The sequence below is a fragment of the Oncorhynchus masou genome, chromosome 14, assembly GCF_036934945.1.
Source record: "Oncorhynchus masou masou isolate Uvic2021 chromosome 14, UVic_Omas_1.1, whole genome shotgun sequence".
Taxonomy (NCBI): Eukaryota; Metazoa; Chordata; class Actinopteri; order Salmoniformes; family Salmonidae; genus Oncorhynchus; species Oncorhynchus masou.
The window spans coordinates 14,729,649-14,750,364 of record NC_088225.1 but is presented as its reverse complement, the minus strand read 5'-3'; the positions used below and the strand labels follow the sequence as shown (position 1 = coordinate 14,750,364).

Here is a 20,716-nt window from a genome sequence, read left to right as displayed (position 1 = left end):
GCAGATGACTTTGTCAACCATTTTGAAAAGACGACATCCGATCCTCGTTTGCTAAGTCAAACGACACCGCAGTTCTTTACTGCCCTACCCTGTGCTCTGACCTCTTTCTCCCCTCTCTCTCCAGATGAAATCTCGCTTCTTGTGACGGCCGGCCGCCCAACAACCTGCCTGCTTGACCCTATCCCCTCCTCTCTTCTCCAGACCATTTCCGGAGACCTTCTCCCTTACCTCACCTCGCTCATCAACTCATCCCTGACCGCTGGCTATCCCTTCCGTCTTCAAGAGAGCGAGAGTTGCACCCCTTCTGAAAAAACCTACACTCGATCCCTCCGATGTCAACAACTACAGACCAGTATCCCTTCTTTCTTTTCTCTCCAAAACTCTTGAACGTGCCGTCCTTGGCCAGCTCTCCCGCTATCTCTCTCAGAATGACCACCTTGATCCAAATCAGTCAGGTTTCAAGACTAGTCATTCAACTGAGATCTGTATTCCGCACTGCTAAAGCTAACTCCCTCTCCTCTGCTCTCATCCTTCTAGACCTATCGGCTGCCTTCGATACTGTGAACCATCAGATCCTCCTCTCCACCCTCTCCGAGTTGGGCATCTCCGGCGCGGCCCACGCTTGGATTACGCCCTAACAGGTCGCTCCTACCAGGTGGCGTGGCGAGAATCTGTCTCCTCACGCGCTCTCACCACTGGTGTCCCCCAGGGCTCTGTTCTAGGCCCTCTCCTATTCTCGCTATACACCAAGTCACTTGGCTCTGTCATAACCTCACATGGTCTCTCCTATCATTGCTATGCAGAGACACACAATTAATCTTCTCCTTTCCCCTTCTGATGACCAAATCGCATCTCTGCATGTCTGGCAGACATATCAGTGTGGATGACGGATCACCACCTCAAGCTGAACCTCGGCAAGACGGAGCTGCTCTTCCTCCCGGGGAAGGACTGCCCGTTCCATGATCTCGCCATCACGGTTGACAACTCCATTGTGTCCTCCTCCCAGAGCGCTAAGAACCTTGGCGTGATCCTGGACAACACCCTGTCGTTCTCAACTAACATCAAGGCGGTGGCCCGTTCCTGTAGGTTTATGCTCTACAACATTACGACCCTGCCTCACACAGGAAGCGGCGCAGGTCCTAATCCAGGCACTTGTCATCTCCCGTCTGGATTACTGCAACTCGCTGTTGGCTGGGCTCCCTGCCTGTGCCATTAAACCCTACAACTCATCCAGAACGCCGCAGCCCGTCTGGTGTTCAACCTTCCCAAGTTCTCTCACGTCACCCCGCTCCTCCGCTCTCTCCACTGGCTTACAGTTGAAGCTCGCATCCGCTACAAGACCAGTGGGGGAACGGCATTTCCAGGCTCTGATCAGGCCCTACACCCAAACAAGGGCACTGCGTTCATCCACCTCTGGCCAGCTCGCCTCCCTACCACTGAGGAAGTACAGTTCCCGCTCAGCCCAGTCAAAACTGTTCGCTGCTCTGGCCCCCCAATGGTTCACGACGCCAGGACAGCGGAGTCAATCACCATCCGGAGACACCTGAAACCCCACCTCTTCAAGGAATACCTAGGATAGGATAAAGTAATCCTTCTCACCCCCCTTAAATGATTTAGATGCACTATTGTAAAGTGGCTGTTCCACTGATGTCAGAAGGTGAATTCACCAATTTGTAAGTCGCTCTGGATAAGAGCGTCTGCTAAATGACTTAAATGTAATGTAAATGTAAACACAAATGCTTTGTTTATTCATTATTTCTAAGTGTTGAGGTGTGCCCCTGGCTATCTGTAAAATAATAAAACAAGAAAATTATGCCATCTACTTGGCTTAATATAAGGAATGTGAAATGATTTATAAGTATAATTAAAACCAAATCCTTTTAGACTTTTACTGGGTGACTTTCACTAGAGTCATTTTCTATTAAAGTATCTTTACTTTTACTCAAGTATGACAATTGGGTACTTTTTACACCAGTGAATATCACAGGGATTAGTATTGTTGTTCACCCACATTGGATCAAAGAGGGGACATGTTTTTCTTCACCTTCAGTGTGTACTGTATAGTACGGTGCATTTGGAAAGTATTCAGACCCCTTGACTTTTTCCTCATTGTGTTACAGCCTTATTCTAAAATGTATTACATTGATTTCCCCTAATCTATCTAAACACAATACCCCATAAGGACAAATCAAAAACAGATTTTTTTTTGCAAATGTATCAACTTTTTGGGGGAAATAAATCAAATCAAATATCACATGTACGTAAGTATTCAGACCCTTTTTTTACCTAGTCATTTGTTTAAGCACCGATTAAGCAGTGATTACAGCCTTCAGTCTTCTTGGGTATGATGATATAAGCTTGGCACACAAGTATTTGGGGAGTTCCTACCATTCTTCTCTGCAGATCCTCTCAAGCTCTGTCAGGTTGAATGGGGAGCGTCGCTGCACAGCTATTTTTAGGTCTCTCCAGATATGTTTGATTGGGTTCATGTTCAGGCTCTGGCTGGGCCACTCAAGGACATTCAGAGATGTGTTTCCCGAAGCCACTCCTGCGTTGTCTTGGCTGTGCTTTGGGTCATTGTCCTGTTGGATGATGAACCTTCGTCCCCAGTCTGAAGGTCCTGAGGGCTTTGGAGCAGGTTTTCATCAAGGATCGCTCTGTACTTTGCTCCATTCATCTTTCCCTCGATCCTGACTAGTCTCCCAGTCCCTGCTGCTGAAAAACATCCCCACAGCATGATGCTGCCACCACCATGCTTCACCGTAGGGATGGTGCCAGGTTTCCTCCAGACGTGACGCTTGGAATTCAGGCCAAAGATTTCTATCTTGATTTCATCAGACCAGAGAATCTTGTTTCTCATGGTCTGAGAGTCCTTTGGGTGTCTTTTGGCAAACTCTAAGTGGGCTGTCATGTGCCTTTTACTGAGGAGTGGCTTCCGTCTGGCCACTCTACCACAAAGGCCTGATTGGTGGAACGCTCCAGAGATGGTTGTCCACTGTGTTCTTGGGGACCTTCAATGCTACAGACATGATTTGGTATCCTTCCCCAGATTTGTGCCTCGACACAATCCTGTCTCGGAGCTCTACGGACAATTCCTTCGACCTCATGGCTTGATTTTTGCTCTGACATGCACTGTTAACTGTGGGACCTTACTTACTAAACAGGTTTGTGCCTTTCCAAATCATGTCCAATCAATTGAATTTACCACAAGTGGACTCCAATCAAGTTGTAGAAACATCTCATGTATGATCAATGGAAACAGGATGCACCTGAGCTTAATTTCGAGTCTCATAGCAAAGGGTCTGAATACTTGTGTAAAATGTGATATGTTTTTATTTGAAATTAACTTGCTAACATAAAAACCTGTTTTCACTTTGTCATTATGGGGTATTGTGTGTAGATTAATGAGGAAACTAATTTATTTAATACATTTTAGAATAAGGCTGTAATGTAACAAAAAGTGGAAAAAGTCAAGGGGTCTGGGGCCTCCCGAGTGGTGCAAAGGTCTAAAGCACTGCATCGCAGCGCTTGAGGCGTCACTACAGACCCGGGTTCGATCCTAGGCTGTATCACAACCAGCCGTGAACGGGAGTCCCATAGGGCGGCGCACAATTGGCCCAGCGTCGTCCAGGTTAGGGAAGGGTTTGGCCAGGGGGAGTCTTACTTTGCTCATTGCACTCTAGTGACTTCTTGTGGTGGGCCAGGTGCCTACAGCCTGACCTCGGTCATCAGTTGAACGGTGTTTCCTCCAACACATTGGTGTGGATGGCGTCCGGGTTAGGTGGGCGGGCGCCAAGGAGTGTGGTTTGGCGCCTCTCCCGAGCTCATTGAGGAGTTGCAGCAATGAGACAAGATCATAATGGGATATGACGAAAAAAGTGGGGTAAAAAAATCAATATTACAAAAATGTAAAAGTCAAGGGGTCTAAATACTTTCTGAATGCACTGTATATCAACATAATGAGAAGTGCTTGTGTCCTGTATTATTTAGTTGTTTTGTTTTCCTCCTGCCCCTCTCCTCCACTCCTAACCCATTACAGCATTGTAGCATTACGTCAAGAAGATGCTCCGTTTTGGTTCCCTCAGCAGCAAGTCTGGGCTATATTTAACCTGCCATTATTCCCCGCGTGGTGGGGGATCGATTGGCCGTACCTTGCATGTTGGTCTGGCGACAGATTGAGCACAGCATGATAGATTAATATAATCTCCAGTAGACAATGGTTAGTGCATGGAGAAGACAGTATGGGTCCTCTGGAAGACTGCCATACTAACCCAGGTGTCTGCTGCCCAGTTTACCTACTAAGCAACTCCATCTCTGAGGCAATTAGGACTTAAGTCCTTGGAAGGAGCCAGCTATGCAGTTTGCAGTTACACTGGATCCTGTGATTAACAGCTCAATTAGCAATGTGAGAGAGAAGTGGGTCACAACTGGAAATACAGTCTGTGGGAGAGGAGATTATATATCTCCACGGCACCATTAATCATATGCGTAGGCAATGTTAATACTCAAGACTTTCTTTAACATGAGATGCAGTGAAGGTAATACATCTGAAAGGTCATTTGAAATCATGTGGTCCTCTGTAGCCAGGATAGTGGGTTTGATTCCCGGGACCATCCACACTTGAAATGTATGCACACATGACTGTACGTCGCTTTGGATAAAAGTATCTGCTAAATGGCATATATTATATTATCATCTCAAGTGAACATACTAACCTTGGTCTTCATGATGTCCCGTATGGCAGACTCAAACTCTTGGGAGTTGTTGAAATCCACCGTGATGACATGTGGCCTGCCTATATAATGCTCAGCATAGGGATGCTGTGAGGAGACCTGATGGAGGAATTAACACAATACTATATACAGTCTCCATCCAGACAATACATGGACACAGCCACGAGCAGAGAAGCACACGAGTCAGGTTGAGGCCTACCTTGCACTAATTCACTGACTTACATTCATTTTCTCAACAGTTGTCTCTGACACCACAGAGAGAACCCGCTCACCTGTCTGGAAGTGGGCTTCCCTCTGAAGAACTCATGGTTGAGGGAACTGTGGGACGGCTTAAACTTGGGCTGCAGGAAGATGCAGCCGTTGGCTATGGCCTCTAAAGGGGCCGGCCCTTCGTATGGGAAGCCAAACCCAATGAAGAGCTTGTTTGAGAGAGGAAAAGAAAAAGATGAACCAAACTGCTGCTGTTTACTGGCAACTTGTACTTGAAGTATATTATATAAAAAGGTATTGAAACCCTCCATACCTTGGCCTTTCTGAGCAGCTGTTGCAGCTCTTGTTGGGGCAGCAGGCCGTGGTTTTTGACAAAGGCAGGCACCTCTGGAGGGCGCTGTGTCTCATAATAGACAGTGCCATGGATATCCATGTAGCGGTGCAGAATGGCCAGGAACCTTTCCTTACCCTATGAGTCAATGGAACAAATGGTTAGGACGGACTGGCCACACAGTATATGTAACTCCTTTTTTGAACCAATTCTGTATGAGTTCAAAGTTCTTCTCAAACATAAAGTTATGTTCAGTGTGTTGGTTGCAGGCATAACCAAGACAGAGGCAAACATGTTATTCATGACATTGGCTGTCAGCCTCTTCTGCTTAGAGATTCTTCCATATTATCTGTGTCAACCTCCTGGGACTGAAGAGCAAGGGAGAATGTGCTCAACCTGTGAAGACTACAGTAGCATGAGGATCATCTCTCGGAAGAGTTAAAAACCATTTACATATAGGCCTCTCACCCTGGAGAGCTTCTGATTGGTGCAGGGCAGTGTGGACAGAAGCCTGTATGACTGACTGTTACTAGGATTAGTGGGGTGGCTACTGGGGCCTCTGGTGCATATACAGACTGGCATAGCCAATTAGAGGGGTGATCTGATTTCCTACACCAAGCAACAGCAGCACCAGGGGCAAATGACACGAGAATGGCCATAGAGTGTGAAGAGAAAGCAATGGTTTTCACCTTGGCTACAGCAGCACACTGGTCACTGATCATAGAGATGTATTGGGTGAGCATGATTTACATATAGTGGTGAGAATGTTGTATTGCTTCAAATCTTCAGTGGCATACTTAGCCTAACATAGAACATTTGTACTGAACACAATAGAAATAAATATGCATGAGCTTTCCCTCTGTAGACTAAGAACCCTTCCAGTTGTAAATAGAACCACTGATGTCATTGCAGATGCTCCATATAAAAGAGCACACAAAGTAAAACTATCATTAGTGGAGAGCTGACATTCTGACTATTGATTAACACTCCACCTTTTGTGTTTTCCTAAACCTGTTATAGGGCAGCAGTTTATTGATCTGACAGGGGGTGCAGATGGACCAGGACGAACACAACCCTCAAGCCTTTACGGTAGATAAAGATGATTCACCTGAAACATCTTTCTGTGTCTGAAGAGCTAAAGCTGCTGACTCATTCCAAATTAATTGTAGTTAACTGTCTGGCACATTTAACGGAACATTAACGCATTCATTGTGCATGAACAGGATCCATCTCTATAAAAGGAATCTGCAGAGAAACCAAACACCAGGGACAGTCTGTACTACGGCTAAATGTAAAAACAAAGTTTCCGAGGGTGTTCAAAACGTCAATCATTGACAGGAAGTGCAGGTATCCTTACTTGGAGCTGGAGATGATCCATCAACATGGCATGAGAGCAGAATAGGAGGAAACCATGTGGGAAGGAGGAAAGACAAGAGAGAGTGAGTGGGAGACATAAAATGATAGTCATTTTTGTCTCCTTGTGGACATACAGCTGTAGTACAACACAAAGCTGACAAGCATGTGAACCGGAGAGCTGAGGATGATGCCAGAAGCAGTGAGGGGTAGTCAGTGTCGAGGGAGGGCCAGACACAGATGGCATTCACACTCATAAATATCATACCTCAAACTGTTCAGAGTGAGGGGGAATTCAATAAGCGTAGAGAGGGAGAGAACAAATGCAGCTGATTCGACCACGGGGAGGCGGCCAGACACATCAATAAGTGATGCCTTTTTCCTGTAGCTTGGAGGGAGAATTTACGCTAAACAAAAACAATTGCCACTTCCACAACACTCACACCTCTCTGGGCGTACATACATATACCTAGCAGATTGAAGTGTCATGCTTGGCAGATAGGAGAGAATAACGTATGCACGTTTCAGCTTGTCTCTGGAAGTGGGGTGCACTCCATTTATCACATCATGACAGAATAGACTGCAGCGTATAACAGACTGCTGACTGTTGTGTAATATAGACGCCACCTCAACTGCATCTTAGTAGGGAAAATGTCATTTGTTTGTTGATATCTTGTAAACAGGAGCAGGTGATGCGCCCATTGGGGTGTCAGTCAAATGCACTCTCAACAATATGGCTTTCTTTGCTTGAGTTGTGACATTAGTGGTGTAGAAATTGAACATTAATATGCATATGATCACCTTCCACATGCTGGCCTCTTTGCCGTACACCACTGCCATGCTGTCCACCTTGTTCCTCTGGATGCTCAGCCTCTCTGTGTCGTTCAGCTCCTCAGCCACAAAACCCATGAAGGAGTTGTCTGGAGTGTGTGCTGTGAGGGACAAACATAGCAAAGTGCTCAATAAGTCAAGCTCAATAAGTCAAAGTCAATGTAACGACGTGCTCTGAGAGTCGGGAAGCAAGTTCAGAGAGTGAGTGTTTTAATAAAATAAACGGAACATAAAACAAAACAAGAAAAACTAACAGCACCCAAAAGTGGGGCGGCAGGGTAGCCTAGTGGTTAGAGCGTTGGGCTAGTAACCGGAAGGTTGCAAGTTCAAATCCCTGAGCTGACAAGGTACAAATCTGTCGTTCTGCCCCTGAACAGGCAGTTAACCCACTGCAGTTAACCCACTAGGCCGTTATTGAAAAAAATTATTTGTTCTTAACTGACTTGCCTAGTTAAATAAAGGTTAAAAAATAATTAAACAGAAACAATGACGCCTGGGGAAGGAACCAAGGGGAGTGACATACAGTTGAAGTCTACATAAATTTAGGTTGGAGTCATTAAAATTTGTTTTTCAACCACTCCACAAATTTCTTGTTAACAAACTATAGTTTTGGACATCTACTTTGCACATAACCACAAGTCATTTTTCCAACAATTGTTTACAGCCAGATTATTTCACTAATAATTCACTGTACCACAATTCCAGTGGGTCAGAAGTTTACATACACTAAGTTGACTGTGCCTTTAAACAGCTTGGAAAATTCCAGAAAATGATGTCATGCCTTTAGAAGCTTCTGATAGGCTAATTGATATTATTGGAGTCAATTGGAGGTGTACCTGTGGATGTATTTCAAGGCCTACCTTCAAACTCAGTGCCTCTTTGCTTGACATCATGGGAAAATCAAAAGAAATCAGCCCCAAAAAATTGTAGACCTCCACAATTCTGGTTCATCCTTGGGAGCAATTTCCAAAAGCCTGAAGGTACCACGTTCATCTGTGCAAACAATTATACGCAAGTATAAATACCATGAGACCACGCAGCCGACACACCACTTAGGAAGGAGACGTGTTCTGTCTCCTAGAGATGAACAAACTTTGGTGTGAAAAGTGCAAATCAATCCCAGAACAACAACAAAGGACCTTGTGAAGATGCTGGAGGAAACAGGTACAAAGTATCTATATCAACAGTAAAATGAGTCCTATATCGACATAACCTGAAAGGCACTCAGCAAGGAAGAAGCCACTGCTCCAAAACCGCCATTAAAAAGCCAGACTACAGTTTGCAACTGCACATGGGGACAAAAATCATACTTTTTGGAGAAATGTCCTCTGGTCTGATGAAAGTTAAATAGAACTGTTTGGCCATAATGACCATCGTTATCTTTGGTGGGAAAAGGGTGATGCTTGCAAGCTGAAGAACATCATCACAACCGTGAAACACAGGGGTGGCAGCATCAATGTTGTGTTTTTCTGCAGGAGGGACTGGTGCACTTCAAAATAGATGGAATCATGGGGTAGTAAAATTATGTGGATATATTGAAGCAACATCTCCAGACGTTAGTCAGGAAGTTAAAGCTTGGTCGCAAATGTGTCTTCCAAATGGACAAAGACCCCAAGCATACTTCCAAAGTTGTGGCAAAATGGCTTAAGGACAACAAAGTCAAGGTATTGGAGTGGTCATCACAAAGCCCTGACCTCAATCCTATAGAAAATGTGTGGACAGAACTGAAAAAGTGTGTGAAAGCAAGAAGGCCTACAAACCTGACTCAGTCACACCACCTCTGTCAGGAGGAATGGGCCCAAATTCACCCAACTTATTGCGGGAAGCTTGTGGAAGGCTACCTGAAACGTTTGATCCAAGTTAAACAATTTAAAGGCAATGCTACAAAATACTAATTGAGTGTATGTGAACTTCTGACCCACTGGGAATATGTTGAAATAAATAAAAGCTGAAATAAATCACTCTCTCTACTATTATTCTGACATTTCACATTCTTAAAATAAAGTGGTGATCCTAACTGACCTAAAACAGAGAATATTTACTAGGATTAAATGTCAGGAATTGTGAAGAACTGAGTTTAAATGTATTTGGCTAAGGTGTATAAACTTCCGACTTCAGCTGTATATAGGGTAGGTAATCAAGGAAGTGATGGAGTCCAGGTGAGTCTGAAGACCTGCACGTGCACGTAACGATGGTGACAGTTGTGCGCCATAGCAAGCAGCCTGGTGACCTAGAGAAGGACAGTGGTCACTCCATAAACCAGGAAACAAAGCAAGACCTGAGTATTCCCAGTACACATGAAAAAGAAAAAAAGCCATGAGAATCAGAATTATATAAATATATAAGGGAACACTTAAACAACACAATGTAACTACATGTCAATCACACTTCTGTGAAATCTACAACCCACACAAGTGGCTCAGGTAGTGCAGCTCATCCAGGATGGAACATCAATGCGAGCTGTGGCAAGAAGGTTTGCTGTGTCTGTCAACGTAGTGTCCAGAGCATGGAGGCGCTACCAGGAGACAGGCCAGTACATCAGGAGACGTGGAGGAGGCCGTAGGAGGGCAACAACCCAGCAGCAGGACCGCTACCTCCTCCTTTGTGCAAGGAGGAGCAGGAGGAGCACTGCCAGAGCCCTGCAAAATAACCTCCAGCAGGCCACAAATGTGCATGTGTCTGCTCAAACGGTCAGAAACAGACTCCATGAGGATGGTATGAGGGCCCGACGTCCAAAGGTGGGGATTGTGCTTACAGCCCAACACCGTGCAGAACGTTTGGCATTTGCCAGAGAACACCAAGATTGGCAAATTCCCCACTGGCGCCCTGTGCTCTTCACAGATGAAAGCAGGTTCACACTGAGCACATGTGACAGACGTTACTGGAGACGCCGTGGAGAACGTTCTGCTGCCTGCAACATCCTCCAGCATGACCGGTTTGGCGGTGGGTCAGTCATGGTGTGGGGTGGCATTTCTTTGGGGGGGCCGCACAGCCCTCCATGTGCTCGCCAGAGGTAGCCTGATTGCCATTAGGTACCAAGATGAGATCCTCAGACCCCTTGTGAGACCATATGCTGGTGAGGATGGCCCTGGGTTCCTAATGCAAGACAATGCTAGACCTCATGTACTGGAGTGTGTCAGCAGTTCCTGCAAGAGGAAGGCATTGATGCTATGGGACTGGCCTGCCCGTTCCCCAGACCTGAATCAAATTGAGCACATCTGGGACATCATGTCTCGCTCCATCCACCAACGCCACGTTGCACCACAGACTGTCCAGGAGTTGGCGGATGCTTTAGTCCAGGTCTGGGAGGAGATCCCTCAGAAGACCATCCGTCACCTCATCAGGAGCATGCCCAGGCGTTGTAGAGAGGTCATACAGGCACGTGGAGGCCACACACCCTACTGAGCCTCATTTTGACTTGTTTTAAGGACATTTCATCAAAGTTGGATCAGCCTGTAGTGTGGTTTTCCACTTTAATTTTGAGTGTGACTCCAAAACCAGACCTCCATGGGTTGATAAATTTGATTTCCATTGATAATTTTTGTGTGATTTTGTTGTCAGCACATTCAACTATGTAAAGAAAAAAGTATTTAATAAGAATGTTTCATTCATTCAGATCTAGGATGTGTTATTTTAGTGTTCCCTTTATTTTTTTGAGCAGTGTATATACAGTGGGGCAAAAAAGTATTTCGTCAGCCACCAATTGTGCAAGTTCTCCCACTTAAAAAGATGAGACCTGTAATTTTCATCATAGGTACACTTACTTCAACTATGACAGAAAAATGAGGGGAAAAAATCCAGAAAATCACATTGTAGGATTTTTAATTTATTTATTTGCAAATTATGGTGGAAAATAAGTATTTGGTCAATAACAAAAGTTTCTCAATACTTTGTTATATACCCTTTGTTGGCAATGACAGAGGTCAAATGTTTTCTGTAAGTCTTCACAAGGTTTTCACACACTGTTGCTGGTATTTTGGCCCATTCCTCCATGCAGATCTCAGTGATGTTTTGGGGCTGTTGCTGGGCAACATGGACTTTCAACTCCCTCCAAAGATTTTCTATGGGGTTGAGATCTGCGGCCACCCTAATCTGGTGGTCCCAGCGCGCACGACCCACGTGGAGTTCCAGGTCTCCGGTAGCCTCTGGAACTGCCGATCTGCGGCCAACAAGGCAGAGTTCATCTCAGCCTATGCCTCCCTCCAGTCCCTCGACTTCTTGGCACTGACGGAAACATGGATCACCACAGATAACACTGCTACTCCTACTGCTCTCTCTTCGTCCGCCCACGTGTTCTCGCACACCCCGAGAGCTTCTGGTCAGCGGGGTGGTGGCACCGGGATCCTCATCTCTCCCAAGTGGTCATTCTCTCTTTCTCCCCTTACCCATCTGTCTATCGCCTCCTTTGAATTCCATGCTGTCACAGTTACCAGCCCTTTCAAGCTTAACATCCTTATCATTTATCGCCCTCCAGGTTCCCTCGGAGAGTTCATCAATGAGCTTGATGCCTTGATAAGCTCCTTTCCTGAGGACGGCTCACCTCTCACAGTCCTGGGCGACTTTAACCTCCCCACGTCTACCTTTGACTCATTCCTCTCTGCCTCCTTCTTTCCACTCCTCTCCTCTTTTGACCTCACCCTCTCACCTTCCCCCCCTACTCACAAGGCAGGCAATACGCTCGACCTCATCTTTACTAGATGCTGTTCTTCCACTAACCTCATTGCAACTCCCCTCCAAGTCTCCGACCACTACCTTGTATCCTTTTCCCTCTCGCTCTCATCCAACACTTCCCACACTGCCCCTACTCGGATGGTATCGCGCCGTCCCAACCTTCGCTCTCTCTCCCCCGCTACTCTCTCCTCTTCCATCCTATCATCTCTTCCCTCTGCTCAAACCTTCTCCAACCTATCTCCTGATTCTGCCTCCTCAACCCTCCTCTCTTCCCTTTCTGCATCCTTTGACTCTCTATGTCCCCTATCCCCAAGGCCGGCTCGGTCCTCCCCTCCCGCTCCGTGGCTCGACGACTCATTGTGAGCTCACAGAACAGTGCTCCGGGCAGCCGAGCGGAAATGGAGGAAAACTCGCCTCCCTGCGGACTTGGCATCCTTTCACTCCCTCCTCTCTACATTTTCCTCCTCTGTCTCTGCTGCTAAAGCCACTTTCTACCACTCTAAATTCCAAGCATCTGCCTCTAACCCTAGGAAGCTCTTTGCCACCTTCTCCTCCCTCCTGAATCCTCCTCCCCCTCCCCCCCTCCTCCCTCTCTGCAGATGACTTCGTCAACCATTTTGAAAAGAAGGTTGACGACATCCGATCCTCGTTTGCTAAGTCAAACGACACCGCTGGTTCTGCTCACACTGCCCTACCCTGTGCTCTGACCAATTTCTCCCCTCTCTCTCCAGATGAAATCTCGCTTCTTGTGACGGCCGGCCGCCCAACAACCTGCCCGCTTGACCCTATCCCCTCCTCTCTTCTCCAGACCATTTCCGGAGACCTTCTCCCTTACCTCACCTCGCTCATCAACTCATCCCTGACCGCTGGCTACGTCCCTTCCGTCTTCAAGAGAGCGAGAGTTGCACCCCTTCTGAAAAAACCTACACTCGATCCCTCCGATGTCAACAACTACAGACCAGTATCCCTTCTTTCTTTTCTCTCCAAAACTCTTGAACGTGCCGTCCTTGGCCAGCTCTCCCGCTATCTCTCTCAGAATGACCTTCTTGATCCAAATCAGTCAGGTTTCAAGACTAGTCATTCAACTGAGACTGCTCTTCTCTGTATCACGGGGGCGCTCCGCACTGCTAAAGCTAACTCTCTAACCCTCTGCTCTCATCCTTCTAGACCTATCGGCTGCCTTCGATACTGTGAACCATCAGATCCTCCTCTCCACCCTCTCCGAGTTGGGCATCTCCGGCGCGGCCCACGCTTGGATTGCGTCCTACCTGACAGGTCGCTCCTACCAGGTGGCGTGGCGAGAATCTGTCTCCTCACCACGCGCTCTCACCACTGGTGTCCCCCAGGGCTCTGTTCTAGGCCCTCTCCTATTCTCGCTATACACCAAGTCACTTGGCTCTGTCATAACCTCACATGGTCTCTCCTATCATTGCTATGCAGACGACACACAATTAATCTTCTCCTTTCCCCCTTCTGATGACCAGGTGGCAAATCGCATCTCTGCATGTCTGGCAGACATATCAGTGTGGATGACGGATCACCACCTCAAGCTGAACCTCGGCAAGACGGAGCTGCTCTTCCTCCCGGGGAAGGACTGCCCGTTCCATGATCTCGCCATCACGGTTGACAACTCCATTGTGTCCTCCTCCCAGAGCGCTAAGAACCTTGGCTTGATCCTGGACAACACCCTGTCGTTCTCAACTAACATCAAGGCGGTGGCCCGTTCCTGTAGGTTCATGCTCTACAACATCCGCAGAGTACGACCCTGCCTCACACAGGAAGCGGCGCAGGTCCTAATCCAGGCACTTGTCATCTCCCGTCTGGATTACTGCAACTCGCTGTTGGCTGGGCTCCCTGCCTGTGCCATTAAACCCCTACAACTCATCCAGAACGCCGCAGCCCGTCTGGTGTTCAACCTTCCCAAGTTCTCTCACGTCACCCCGCTCCTCCGCTCTCTCCACTGGCTTACAGTTGAAGCTCGCATCCGCTACAAGACCATGGTGCTTGCCTACGGAGCTGTGAGGGGAACGGCACCGCAGTACCTCCAGGCTCTGATCAGGCCCTACACCCAAACAAGGGCACTGCGTTCATCCACCTCTGGCCTGCTCGCCTCCCTACCACTGAGGAAGTACAGTTCCCGCTCAGCCCAGTCAAAACTGTTCGCTGCTCTGGCCCCCAATGGTGGAACAAACTCCCTCACGACGCCAGGACAGCGGAGTCAATCACCACCTTCCGGAGACACCTGAAACCCCACCTCTTCAAGGAATACCTAGGATAGGATAAAGTAATCCTTCTCACCCCCCCCTTAAATGATTTAGATGCACTATTGTAAAGTGGCTGTTCCACTGGATGTCATAAGGTGAATTCACCAATTTGTAAGTCGCTCTGGATAAGAGCGTCTGCCAAATGACTTAAATGTAATGTAAATGTAATCTGGAGACTGGCTAGGCCACTCCAGGACCTTGAAATGCTTCTTACGAAGCCACTCCTTCGTTGCCCGGGCGGTGTGTTTGGGATCGTTGTCATGCTGAAAGACCCAGCCACGTTTCATCTTCAATGCCCTTGCTGATGGAAGGAGGTTTTCACTCAAAATCTCATGATACATGGCCCCATTCATTCTTTCCTTTACACAGAAACGTTGGCCTGGTCTCTTTGCAGAAAAATTGCCCCAAAGCATGATGTTTCCACCCCCATGCTTCACAGTAGGTATGGTGTTCTTTGGATGCAACTCAGCATTCTTTGTCCTCCAAACACGACGAGTTGAGTTTTTACTAAAAAGTTAAATTTTGGTTTCATCTGACCATATGACATTCTCCCAATCTTCTTCTGGATCATCCAAATGCTCTCTAGCAAACTTCAGACGGGCCTGGACAAGTACTGGCTTCAGCAGGGGGACACGTCTGGCACTGCAGGATTTGAGTCCCTGGCTGCGTAGTGTGTTACTGATGGTAGGCTTTGTTACTTTGGTCCCAGTTCTCTGCAGGTCATTCACTAGGTCCCCCCATGTGGTTCTGGGATTTTTGCTCACCGTTCTTGTGGTCATTTTGACCCCACGGGGTGAGATCTTGCATGGAGCCCCAGATCGAGTGAGATTATCAGTGGTCTTGTATGTCTTTCATTTCCTAATAATTGCTCCCACAGTTGATTTCTTCAAACCAAGCTGCTTACCTATTGCAGATTCAGTCTTCCCAGCCTGGTGCAGGTCTACAATTTTGTTTCTGGTGTCCTTTGACAGCTCTTTGGTCTTGGCCATAGTGGAGTTTGGAGTGTGACTGTTTGAGGTTGTGGACAGGTGTCTTTTATACTGATAACAAGTTCAAACAGGTGCCATTAATGCAGGTAATGAGTGGAGGACAGAGGAGCCTCTTAAAGAAGAAGTTACAGGTCTGTGAGAGCCAGAAATCTTTATTCATAACGTGTTCCTATTTCAAAACCAATATGAGTGTGGCTTGCAATTACAATGTGTATCCAAAACAGCAGTACTTCCACAGAAGCTATGCTCACTGAGTTAATTGGAAGAGCACAAACACAGCTGAAGTCTCCTCTCCTTCCACTGATCCCAGCTGGATGTTTGTGTGTGTGCCAGTGAGAGCCTATGGTGCTAAGTTCTATTGTCTAGTTCTAGGCATCTGTTTGGCCACAACTGCTGTTACCCTCCCAGGCTCCTTCTCGTCTCTCTGACCCTGAGCTTCCACTATGAGAGGCCAGAGGCCCACACAAGTGCCCCACAACATCTGTGCCCACACACACACTCCAAAAGCCAAACCTCCACTAAAATCCATATTACCCTTTCCCACTTTCTCTCTTTCTGAGGTTGATACCTGATAAACAAGTGCAACCCCATTCCCCTCACATCCAGTGTCAGAAGAGAGATTATGCTCAGAGTTCACTCACGGAACATGGTCATGTACTGCCTGCAGTTGAGATTCCAGTAGCCCCAGTTGGTCCTGTAGCCGTGCAAGGTGGCGTAGTCCTCATGGTTGTATGCCGGCTCTGTGCCAAATGTGTCAATCACACGGATGTGGCACCTGAGAGACAGAGGAAAGAGATCGGAGAATGGGTTCTGTATGTCAAAATAGCAGAACATAGATAGACATTGCCTCCTGTTGCGATGATAGAATATTTATCTGGTAAAAGCCCATGTCTAACAAGCAGTGGTATGGGAATCAAGCCCAGGAGACTTGAACCGTAAAGCAGTCAAAGGTGATGGATGTCACCGTGCCTCTCCTCTCCCTCAGTGTGCTGGGCTCAGCCTGCCCTCCAGGTGGGGGGAAATTGACTTTAAATCACACGCTGCTAGGCCACTACACACCACAGGGGAGATAAATGGAGAGCTCTTACTCACAGCAATATAACCATGTCCAGACACCGCAAGGATACCTCCCTTCTTTGGTGGGTCTCTGACATTCCTGGGGCATAATGTGTGAGGGGCTGCTTCCTAATAGTCAGAAAAGGCTTCCTTTCCTTGTGTATGACCACTTACTGTATCTGACAGGATTGAATAAGAGACATTTTGACAGGAGCACTACTAACATATACTACTTTGATTGTATCCTTTTAGTAGCAACGTTCATCTAAATAGTTAAAAGGTTTTTTAAATAATTCTAATAAAATACAACAGTTAGACATTTACAGTGGAAGCTGCTGAGGAGAGGAGGGCTCATAATAATGGCTGGAACAGAGCAAATGGAATGGCATCAAACACTTTGGAAACCGCTCCAGCCATTACCACATGGTCATCCTCCCCTATTAAGGTGCCAGCAACTTCCTGTGTTGGACAATGGATGAAGATACTCCAAACTTAACATTTTTATAATCCATCAGATATTGACTGAATTATAGCACATAAAACATTTTACGGACAAATAATGAATTGAGTTCAGGGATTTTGGTGGGAATTCAGGTTTTCAATTTACTTCTATACATTTTTTACAATGTACTCATATTTTGAGTTAAATAAAGAAACATATGTGCCTACTTGTGTATATATATACACACACTGAACAAAAATATAAACGCAATTTCAAAGATTTTTCTGAGTTACAGTTCATATAAAGAAATTTTCCAGGAAATGTGTAAAGATCCTTATGACATGAGGCTGTGCATTATCATGCTGAAACATGAGAGGTGGATGAATGGCATGACAATGGGCCTCAGGGTATCTCTGTCCATTCAAATTGCTATCAATAAAACGCAATTGTGTTCTTTGTCCGTAGCTTATGCCTGCCCATACCCCCATTGCCACCATGGGGCCCTCTGTTCACAATGTTAACATCAGCAAACTGCTCGCCTTCATAACACCATACACGTGGTCTGCGGTTGTGAGGCCAGTTGGATGTATTGCCAAATTCTCAAAAAATGGCGCTGGAGGTGGCTTATGGTAGATAAATTAACATAAAAATGTATCTGGCAACAGCTCTGGTGGATAGTCCTGCAGTCAGCATGCCAATTGCACGGTCTCTCAAAACTTGAGACACCTATGGCATTGTGTTGTGTGACAAAACTGCATATTTTCGAGTGGCCTTTTATTGTCCCTAGCACAAGGTGCGCCTGTGTAATGATCATGATATTTAATCAGCTTCTTGATATACCATACCTGTCAGGTGGATGGAGTATATTTGCAAAGGAGAAATGCTAACAGGGATTTAAACAAATTTGTGCAAAACATTTCAGAGAAATAAGCTTTTTGTGCATATGGAAAATGTATGGGATCTGTTATTTCAGCTCATGAAACATTGGACCAACAATGTACATGTCGTGTTTATATTTTTCTTTAGTGTATGAATACATTAACATAAAGGTGAGGAACAGGGCTGTAACCACCAAACACCTGCTATGTCTACCCTACCTGCTCTGTCTACCTTACCTGCTCTGTCTACCTTACCTGCACTCACCTACTTTGTCTACCCTACCTGCTCTGTCTACCTTACCTGCACTCACCTACTTTGTCTACCCTACCTGCTCTGTCTACCTTACCTGCACTCACCTACTTTGTCTACCCTACCTGCACTCACCTTCTCTGTCTACTCTACCTGCTCTGTCTACCCTATCTGCACTCACCTGCTCTGTCTACCTTACCTGCTCTGTCTACCCTACCTGCTCTGTTTACCCTACCTGCACTCACCTGCTCTGTCTACCCTACCTGCTCTGTCTACCCTACCTGCTCTGTCTACCCTACCTGCTCTGTCTACCCTACCTGCTCTGTCTACCCTACCTGCACTCACCTGCTCTGTCTAGACTGTCTCATTAAAAACGGTTGTTGTCACATTCTCTTGCATAATTCAACAAGTGTGTCAAAATAGCAGGATAACCTTGGATAAAAGGGTATCAACACAATTACAGCTATCTAAACATACTTTACATTGTTTGCGAGATCAGACATAATCACTATAATCAGAGTTCATTTTCAGAAATTGCTTTCATTTCATTTGTAAACAATAAACTGTATTAAATTATAACTTTTTTCAATGCCACAAAAAAAATGTACACTCATCAAAATAAAGTTATCCTCTTTCTTGTGATGTGTCGAGACGATACAGTCAATTCCAGAAAAAGCTTTAGTGTTCTTCTCGATTCAACTAACAGCCAATGTATCCCATTGAGCCCATTTCAACCATTACCGGGGTGTGTTTGACATGTCTTTACAAACATTTCCGTTGTCGTAACGTTAACGGGGGAAAAACAACATGTGCAGGCAAGAGTATGAAGAGTCACAAAAAGCAATCAGTCCACGGAGATTAAAGTGAAAAGTGGATTTTGCACCCATCAAACACAGGAAATAGATGGCTGTAAAAAAACAGATCCTCAGATGGGTGGGGCATGCGCCTCCCTACTTTAGATTAGATGAAAAGAAAATAGGACGGATAGGGAAAGGAAGATGACGGATAGGGAAAGGTTGAGGAAGGATAGGGAAAGAAGAGGACGGATAGGGAAAGGAAGAGGACGGATATGGAAAGGTTGAGGAAGGATAGGGAAAGAAGAGGACGGATAGGGAAAGTAAGGGGAAGGATATGGAAAGGTTGAGGAAGGATAGGGAAAGAAGAGGACGGATAGGGAAAGTAAGGGGAAGGATATGGAAAGGTTGAGGAAGGATAGGGAAAGGAAGAGGAAGGATAGGGAATGGAAGCTATTTGAGAATACTGTGAGGGTGAGTCGAGCACGGAGCATTGTTTTATCTCCCAGCTTCATCAGCTCTGCATATCCAGACTGGTTGATTTATCAGTGTCCTGCATCTCTAAGCAGTCTGGGGACCTGCAGAGGAAATTAAAGTATTAGCCTGCCAGACTGGGACAGTTGATACACATCGGCTAATCAAGTGACCTTGGATTGACACCGATGGGAATCCATGGTGAATTATTTCAGCAGCATGTACTGCCTGGACCGGGACTGAGGGCCTCGTAAAAGAGTCTTATAGGACCTCAAAATAATCACATTTCTCCTGTGCCATCTATTCAAACATAATTCCATTGCTGCATAGATACCTGCCTGTAATGCAAATGATCCATGAGGAAAACAATCATATTGGCATCTGGTCAGTCATCTTCATTAGGAGCTTCACTGTGTGATCGCAAACAATAGTGTGTGCACTACAAATATTGTGCTGTGTTTTGCATGTCTATCACAGGAGGCTGCTGAGGGGAGAACGGCTCATAATAATGGCCGGGAAAAGGAGCAGATGGAATGGCATCATACACCTGCTAACCATGTGTTTGATGTATTTGATACCATTCACTCATTGCGCTCCAGTCATTACCACGAGCCCGTCCTCCACAGTTAAGGTGTCACCAACCTCATGTGGTCTCTATAATAATATTAGTGTGTGTGTGCGTGTGTTTTTGCGTGCAGAGGGATTTGCTCTGTTTCGATTTGCTCTGTACCACAAAGTTTGATCTGGCAGGCTAGCCACTTAGTTAGCCAACCAAATGCATAGCTGGAGCCCTGCGCTGGAGAAAATGTATTTGGCTCATCTTAGATAGTCTACGTTTAACTGAGTGAAATTATATGTTGTAACAAGCAGCATCGCAGATATTGCGATGAGCGAGATGCATGACTTCGCTTTCACACAGTCACACAAAGCATCTGTGCATGTGCACAGGTTCGCCTCACACTTATCATGTGGTAGCCACGGGACAAAAACAGAGGAGAAGTTGAGACTCACGCTTCAAAGCTCTTAGTTGTCGTGGAAATTGACCACTATGCTGTATTATTTCTGCATCTATGACATATTAATTAACCTTTAACTTATATTTATAAGCAGTGGGGTAGCACCCCCCCCCCCCTGAACTTTAGGGTGCACATGCAAGTGTGCTGATGTTTGAGTGCATGCATGTGTATAATGAGCTAAATGGAGATTGTGGAACAGGAAATTGAACATGCAGCTCGGGACAAAACAGACTGGAACACTACTCCACAGTATAATGTAATAAAACAACAGATTTATCACACCCCTGACATATTAGTTTATCTCCAACCAAGAAATGGAAACATTATCAGTTTCACTTTTACAATCCTATCACTTAAAATTGTCATGCAATAACTAGGACCAATAATTACATGTTTTATTTGCTTAGTCGACACTTTGCGGGCC

At 46.0% G+C, this 20,716-nt stretch overlaps 1 protein-coding gene across 1 annotated transcript in view; it reads right to left on the bottom strand.

Moving 5' to 3' along the window:
• LOC135554347 (alpha-1,6-mannosylglycoprotein 6-beta-N-acetylglucosaminyltransferase B-like) overlaps window positions 1-20,716 on the bottom strand; it is a 94,558-nt gene that overhangs the window by 9,569 nt on the left and 64,273 nt on the right. The window contains exons 10-14 of the mRNA XM_064986611.1: window positions 16,024-16,157; window positions 7,429-7,559; window positions 5,257-5,412; window positions 5,006-5,152; window positions 4,716-4,832 (exon numbers count right to left, since the gene is read on the bottom strand). Coding sequence (XP_064842683.1) covers window positions 4,716-4,832; window positions 5,006-5,152; window positions 5,257-5,412; window positions 7,429-7,559; window positions 16,024-16,157 — 685 coding nt within the window. The remainder of the gene's footprint in view (window positions 1-4,715; window positions 4,833-5,005; window positions 5,153-5,256; window positions 5,413-7,428; window positions 7,560-16,023; window positions 16,158-20,716) is intronic.